This window comes from Phragmites australis, chromosome 13 (assembly GCF_958298935.1).
Source record: "Phragmites australis chromosome 13, lpPhrAust1.1, whole genome shotgun sequence".
NCBI lineage: Eukaryota > Viridiplantae > Streptophyta > Magnoliopsida > Poales > Poaceae > Phragmites > Phragmites australis.
This window is the reverse complement of record NC_084933.1, coordinates 21,063,275-21,071,345: the sequence shown is the minus strand read 5'-3', so window position 1 is coordinate 21,071,345 and position 8,071 is coordinate 21,063,275. Positions and strand designations below refer to the sequence as shown.

General features: G+C 51.3%; 2 protein-coding genes across 2 annotated transcripts; both read right to left on the bottom strand.

Moving 5' to 3' along the window:
* Positions 1–44: 44 nt before the first annotated feature.
* On the bottom strand, positions 45–2,205 carry LOC133888984 (BIIDXI-like protein At5g11420). Its single transcript, XM_062329412.1, has 3 exons — positions 1,893–2,205; positions 767–1,264; positions 45–666 (listed from the first exon to the last, which is right to left on the bottom strand). Exons 1-3 carry the CDS (start codon positions 1,987–1,989, stop codon positions 146–148), a joined length of 1,116 nt encoding a protein of 371 aa, XP_062185396.1. The 5' UTR covers positions 1,990–2,205; the 3' UTR covers positions 45–145.
* Positions 2,206–5,354: 3,149 nt separating this feature from the next.
* On the bottom strand, positions 5,355–7,749 carry LOC133888875 (BIIDXI-like protein At5g11420). The gene is made up of 3 exons (XM_062329256.1): positions 7,556–7,749; positions 6,407–6,904; positions 5,355–6,303 (listed from the first exon to the last, which is right to left on the bottom strand). The coding sequence occupies exons 1-3, from the start codon at positions 7,653–7,655 to the stop codon at positions 5,765–5,767; spliced, it is 1,137 nt and encodes a 378-aa protein (XP_062185240.1). The 5' UTR covers positions 7,656–7,749; the 3' UTR covers positions 5,355–5,764.
* Between the last annotated feature and the right edge of the window lie 322 nt (positions 7,750–8,071).

The window sequence follows — 8,071 nt, the reverse complement described above, 5'->3', positions numbered from 1 at the left end:
TTATTTTATAAATTTTTTAATCATTAATGTTTAAATGTGCTAATTCATTCCACTCTTAAAACGTTACTCATCCTACATGAGAACAGCCACATAAAAACACTGTAGGTGTAGCCGTCCGTGCACTACCTACGCAGCCAGCGGGCAGCTACTTGTGCACGGCGACGAGCGAGACGTCGTCGATGACGGGGCCGCAGAGCGACGCGTCGGACTTCATGTGGTGGTTCGAGCTGTGGAACACCACGCGCGTCTGGTTCGTGATCGCCTCGAACACGAGTTCGGCTCGCTTGTGCCCGCCCGTGCCGTGGGACTCGTACGGCACCTTCAGCGTCGCCCGCGCCGCGTACACGTCCACGGCCAGGTACCCCTCACACCCGTTGCCCGCGTCCCCGACGGAGAACGAGAGCCTGTACGAGCGCCCGGGCGCGGTGGCCACCTCCTGCAGTAGCGCACACTCCCTGCCGGCCACTAGCTCCACGGCGCGCGTGCCGTGGGGCACCGCGTGGTGCGCCGCGTCCACGTACTTGACGACCTTCGTGTCCGACATGACCATCCACCCTGGCAGCGGCGAGTACAGGTCTTCCGACATCGGCGGCACTAGGACGCCCCACGGCACGTCCGGGAAGATGTACGGCCCCTCCTCGAAGTCCCCATTCCTCAACATATTACCTACATGAATCGAGGTTGATTGCCTAGTGGGTAAATTGGTTTGTTACTACCAGACAACAAGTCGAATCTTCATAGCCTTTGATGTCGAAAGATTACGTACCCGTGGTGTGATGGGGAGGGTGGAGGGTCTTGATGCCGATGAAGTCGATGAGGGGGCCGCACGCCGGGTTCTCCTCGTGGCCGGGGTTGTGGATGGAGAGCCACACGGTGCTATGCTTGGCCTTGAACGCCCAGGAGTAGGAGTCCCAGCCGCTGCTGGTGTACACGGTCTGGATGGGGAGAATGCCGAAATCCGGGGTGACCGACACGTTCAGCTCCTCGGCATGGGCGCATGACCGCGCGGCAGTGAAGGTGATGGAGTAGTACGCGTGCCGGGTCACGCATAGCTGCTGCCGGATGGTTGCGTCGTTGCCCAGACGCACGGCCCACGCGCCTTCCGGCACCGGCAGGATCATGTCTTCCTGCGTATGACCGGACCCGATGTACTCCACGAACCCTGAAATCTCCCAGTAGGGTATGGCGTACTGGCCCATCACCCTTGTGCCGTGCAGCTCGTGCTCATTCGGCCCTTGCTCGAAGTTGCCATTTGGTAACATGCCTACGCGTACGACATCATCGAGTTGTCAAAACTTGAAGACATGTACAAGCCACGTGAAGTGGAACTTTTTTGTCAACTTTCCTTCGGCAGACTATAGGATTACGATGTAGGTTCTACAGGATTAAGGTGCACGCGATGCATGTGACTATGTGGAACAGATCGACTGTGGTTCTCAAGTAACCAACTTGTATTATACTATTATGCATATGAGATGGCGATCAGGCGATCGATCGGAACCTATGCCACTCTCAAGGATGGTGCCGTGGAACTGGTATGTCAACGTTAGCTCTTGTGGGCACGCACAGTGCACATAGGGCCTAAGATAACTCTAAGCAACAAGAAGATAGAGCACAATAACCTATAATATAAAAAAAAGAACAAAATATCAAACATGAGCTTATGCACGGCAATATTACTGCTCCGCCATTAGAAGGATTATTTAGAGGTTTTTACAGTTCTTGAGAAGTACCAAAAGTTCTACTATCAGGCATCAGCGCATCCTAATTCTACCATCAGTTCCTCCTATTTTACGAGGAAGTACTTCTCCTAATTCTACCAGTACCCCTCCGAGGACTAAAAAAGGCCCAACGATAAAACAGTTGTTGTGCACTAGTTTGCGAGCTCTCACCATCGTTGACGGCGAAAACACCTCGAGTAACCACGCTAACGAGCAACAGTAGAGCCATGCAACGCGTGCTCTTCGTCATTGCCGACTCCCTTCTCATGAGCTCTCGGTGTGACTGGTACGCACCTCCTGAGCTTTGTGGATCAAACAAAGCTACCTCCGCCTGTCTTCGGAGCCCTCAGAGATGGAGTAAATCATCGCCGGGTACCAGCGTACGGCTTATATAAGAGCTGCCACTTATAAGCCGGCCGGTCTCTGGCTCTCTGCTGGCCCTGTGTGCTGACCAGGGTGCGTGGCAAAGGCCGACGACGGAGGGTGCGCCGCGAGACGCGCCGGCCGGACCGTGCCCGCGGCAGCGGGCATCTCTCGCGTGCCGCGGGCATCTCTCGCTTTTGACGCAGGGAAGATGGGCGCCGTACGTCTTCGCGACCTGCTGCTGGACACAGCTACCCTACCCCCGCGTGCAGTCACGTGCTACTCTGTTTCGTTCGCATGGGCAGTCGGCCATCGGAACGAAGAAGATTCCGTTTCAGTTCCCGCAGGAACGCAGCGCGGCGCCCAACGGCCAACGAGAAAGGCCCTAGCCGCAGGCTACGGGGCTACGGCTGTGCCGTGACAAACGACACGAAAGTGCACTGCTATCTGCCTTGCTGCAGCCTACAGATCGCCTCCGGCTCTGCATGCACACACCGCTGCCCAGCGCCGAAGCGTAGGGGCCGCGGCCTCTCCTGTGCGCTGCGCCTGCGCGCCTCGTAGGCTCGTAGCTCGGCGCATTTGCCACCGCCACGATGCGCCGAGTCCTGCGGCTGCCGGCCTTGCGTTCGTTATCACTTAGCTGACTTATGGCGTGATGCCCCCACCGCCCAAATCATTTTGAAACTAGATTATTCCAATGTATCAAACCCCGGCCCCGATATATACGCTTTCAAGCATCTCGAAGGTCAACACCCCTTTCTATTAAAAAGAATCGGTGTGGGCACAATCACACAGACCACACTAAGTAACACTGACAAATGTTTCCCTACCACACGTCTAAAAGTTCATGCAGTATGAACGCACTTTATCACTAAAAGGGCATGTATGTACTGTGTAAAAGATGGATTTCAGTATTTGAACTGGCAGACGGACTCGAACTGTTATGAGTTCACTATAATTTAGTTCCCAAAGATAGAAACCCTATGGCTAGACAAATATTATATAAGCACATTTGAATCTGAAGTTAGCTCATCTTTTGACCAGGTAGGTTCATTGGTACAAAAGTTTGTACAGAAAATGAACTATTTGTCACCGAATAGCGACTGATTCTATGATTCACTATCAAATATGTCTGTTTCCTTCTATGCTATCGAATAATAAGTTTTCTTCCTTTTATACCTTAAATAGGGACAAAATGGTCTTTTTACAACATCTGACGAAGGTCCACAACCTACTTAACGGAGGTGATGACATAAAAGAAAAAAACTCGTTATTCGATGGCATGAAAAGAAACCGAACCTATTCAATGGCTATCAGTGTAATAGGTAAAGGGGTGCCCTACCAAGAGGGCCCACTCCACCGACTGCTAGCTAGCCGTAGATATTTCGAAGACTACGGCCTCACCTCGCGACCAAAACAGGGCTCATGCGATCAGCTCCCTAGTCACGGTAGGAAACCCTGCGACCAGACCATACTACGTGGCTGGTCGTAGGGCAGTTACTCACCTAAACAGTTAAGTCTCATTTAATACAATCCATTCAAGTGTGTTTTCCTTCTCCAGTCACTCCCTTTTGGCGGGCTCGGTCGTGGTGCTGCAGTGATCCATCCCACAACAGTTAATACTATGAGATGGCCTGACATGTGATGGCGACGACATTTGGTGATAAGACGGGGCGAGCAGGATGACCAAGGCATGGTGGGCATGCGCATCCACCATAATGATGGGCTATTTCTAGCTAGGCGTTGTCAGGCGTAGGCCTGACCCCTGTTTTGGCTTTGCCCATTTGTATGCATATCTTTCCTCTGATATATAAAGGGGAGAGGAAGTCTGAGCATAATCGACCAGTTCATACTCTCCATCAAAGAATACATAGGATGTAAGCCTATTATCCCACGGGAGATCTAAAATTGGATAACATTGGTGTTCTTGAGTCCATTCCACACACACCCACATATATCCTTAAGAAACATAGATTACACACCTGTTGTCTGGTATACCCCGGATTTACTGTCAGAGATCTTCCACCAACAATGGTTAATCGTAGAACCAGTCGCTATCCAGTGGCAAATAGTTTATTTTCTCAAGTTTGTATTGTACCGTGAAATTTCAGCCCAATGATGAAAGAGATGCTTAATAATAACTATCTTTTAAGCTTCGATTTTATTATTTTTAACCATCGCCGAGCAGTAATTTTACTATCATGCACCGACCGGTTACACAATTTCGAAGTAGGGCAATGGATGTTAGAAGCTACGACTTCTAAGGGTTATTTGTGGCCGGCACGATTAATCCAAGCGCAAATCTCGTTGGATCTAGATTTGAGGAAATTTTCTCACGTAATGCCATCACATACCCACTATTAAAGACATACAATGAAGTGGTCCCCTTCCCTATCATTTTCCATTCTCAACTCTTGTCCATTCCCAGATGACATTGTGGTCCATACTGTCACCATGCATAATTCTCTATTTTTCTTCCAATTCTCGCCACCGTGCGATCTTGTCGGCCGTTGATTTCCAACATACCCCAAGCATCCCCCATTCCCTTTTGCCTTTTTCTTCTTATACCCTAAATCCGTCCAAACTTTTTTACGGAAATAGAGAAATACATATGCACCAAAGGTCTTTTTTTTACCCTCATGGGGTGTTTACCTAAAGAGCTGTCATATATTGCGGTCTGTTTGGTTTGCTTACCACGTTGTGTCACATATTTGTTCCAAGAATTTGGCATGACATAGTTTCGTGGTGAAGAAATAGTCCTGTCACAAACGTGGCAATATTTGACTATAAACTGAGTCTTTGACGGCCAGGCCCTAACGGAGGGAAAATTTGACATATCTTGTTTCTGATAGCATATCAAACACTTGACACAGTCAAACTTGATGTCTAAAATGTGGTAAATTGACGAAAGGGCTTGTAGCCCGGTGATAAACCTCTAAGGGTGGAGGGAGTCGTTCGAGAGTTTGAACCCCCGGTCTCACACGTCCCATCAAAAGAGCTTCAATAAAGAGCCCGGGGAAGGGAATCCGGTGTTAAAAAAATATGGCAAATTGAGACCAAGAACCAAACAAGCCCGAGGTTTTAAGATTCGTGGGATGAGTGACAGATTATCAGAGGATAGTAATTAGGAAAGGTGTAAAACTAGCCAGATGTGAATGTCTCCTCAAGGGTACAAGATCTTCTTGCGGTTACATACTGCATCTTGATCCAGTACCCTATAAAGGCTAGCTGTTTGACTAAATTGCAAATGATCACTTGATCCAATGCTTGTTGCACAACCGCAGGGGCATGCATGCACACCCAGTACAAAAACTGTCATTTGGCACAGCCTGAGATATGCGAAGTATGGCACTCTTCCTTTTTCTTATTTCTGGGAGCTAGCGCTATAGACACAGATGCGCCATGTGCCCATGTGTATGCAAAAACGAATGCAAATTTCAGTCTCAAATCGAAGAGTATTTCTAAGTAACAAGCTGGTTGGGACATATATCGGTGTTCATTGTTGAACACATCTTCGAACTTAATTTGAACACCATATCTCAAACCACAATATCAGCTCTTGCAATATTCCATTATCAAACAAGAGATACTATGGATACGACCACAGCCACGCCAGGCACTCCAGGAGCACACAGAAACGGCCACATACAACGCGCTTAAAACGTTGCAAGATGTGCTCTCTACATACGCAGCCGGCGGGCAGCGTGCACTGGGACGAGCGAGATGTCATCGATGATGGGGCCACAGAGCGTAGCGTCGGACTTCATGTGGTGGTTCGAGCTGTGGAACACCACGCGCGTCTGTTCCGCAACCGCCTCGAACACGAGTTCGGCGCGCTTGTGCCCGCCCGTGCCGTGGGACTCGTACGTCACCTTCAGCGTCGCCCGCGCCGCGTACGCGTCCACGGCCAGGTACCCCTCACATCCATTGGCCGCGTCCCCGACGGAGAACGACAGCCTGTATGACCGCTGGGGCTCGGTGCTCACCTCCTGCACCAGCGCGCACTCCCTGCCGGCCACCAGCTCCACGGCGCCCGCGCCCTTCGGCACCGCGTGGTGTGCCGCGTCCACGTACTTGACGACCTTCGTGTCCGACATGATCGTCCACCCCGGCAGCGGCGAGTGCTCGTCCTCCAAGATCGGCGGCACCAGCACACCCCACGGCGTGTTCGGGAAGATGTATGGGCCGTTCTCGAAGTCTCCGTTCCTCAACATGCTGTCTGTTTCAGTTGGATTCATGGGTCGACTAATTATAGTTTCAGTGTTGATTTCTCGTAAGAAGTTTAATTCTGCACGTTCGAGGTAACAAGGAATCGATCTTACACTTGATTTGATGGGGAGGGCGGAGAGCCTTGATGGCGACGCTGTCGATGAGGGGGCCGCACGCCGGGTCGTCCTCGTGGCCAGGGTTGTGGATGGAGAGCCATACGGTGCTATGCTTGGCCTTGAAGGCCCAGGAGTAAGAGTCCCAGCCGCTGCTGGTGTACACCGTCTGGATGGGGAGAACACCGAACTCCGGGGTGACCGACACGTTGAGCTTCTCAGCCTGGGCGCAGGTGCGCGCCGCGCCGAAGGTGATGGAGTAGTATGTGTGCCGGGTCACGCTTAGCTGCTGCCGGATAGTAGCGTCGTTGCCCAGTCGCACGGCCCGCTCGCCTTCCGGCACCGGCAGGATCATGTCGTCCTGCTTCTGGCCGGACTCGATGTACTCCACGAACCCTGAAATCTCCCAGTTCGGTATGGAGTCGCGACCCATCACCCTGGTGCCGTTCAGCTGGGATTTGTCTGGTCCTTGCTCAAAGTGGCCATTTGGTAGCAGGCCTACGCGCACAAGATGGAGTTGCCAGAACTCATGAGACAGGTTACATATGTACAAGACACAAAGACGTGTACCTATGTCATAGCCAGGATATGTTTTATTCTATTATCTAAAAAAATGTCATAGCCGTGAAATAAAAGGTGTTCAGTTCAGGTTTTCCTTGTGTCAACTACATGATGACAACGTAAGTACAGGCTTTGTTGATTATTATACTGATTTAAATTGATGAGTATCTGCAGGAGTATGCAGAAATATGCACGTGCATGGCATGTGACTGCGGAAGTACCAACTGTGGTTCCAAATTACTTCATCTACATTTATGTACATGAAATGGCAATAGGAACCTTGGATGCATCATGCATGCCACTCCCGAGGATGGTACCGTACTATCGCGTAACTGGCAAGTCAATGGTAGCCCGGTCCCGGAGACAGCGCACACATAAGATACCCCAAACAACAAGAACATAAGCTCAACACAACTACTTAACATTAGAGGTCAAGGAGAAGAACCAGCGCTGGGTGAGTTACAAAAGGAGAATAAAAATGTTGTACATGGCTGATGAAGGCAATATTCGGACCCACAAAATCAAGATTATAGAGTAGTACTAGAGTCCGCCAAAAAAATGGAGTACTACTAGTTTGCGAGCTCTCACCATCGTTGACGGCAAAAACTGCTCGAGCAGCCACGCCGGCGAGCAGGAAAAGCACCACGCAACGTGTGCTCCTCGCCGTCGCGGGCTCCCTTCTCGGCATCTAGCCGTCGGTTTTGCTGGTCACGCTTGAGCTTTGTGGCACATACAGAGCCACCGCCTTGCGAATCAAGCTAGCCCTTGATATGGTAGTAGGAGGAGCCAAGTCATAGCAATGGAGCAGTGCACACTGCACACAGCTTATATAAGCGCTGCACTTATTGGAGCGGGGTGGCAGGTCCGCTGACCTTGCACGATCAGGGGTCAGGGCGCCGCGAGACGCGCCGGCCGGATCGTGCAGCAGCACCGGTCACGTGGCACTCTGTTTCGCTCGCATGGCCACAGGCCACCAGTGCATGCCCGCATGAAAGATTCTGTTTCAGTTTCCGCGCGGCCGCAGTGCCCAACGCAACGGCCGTGGCACGGCGCTCGCCGTCGCGACTCGCGACTCGCGACTCGCTGGTACGGGTGGGCAGCATG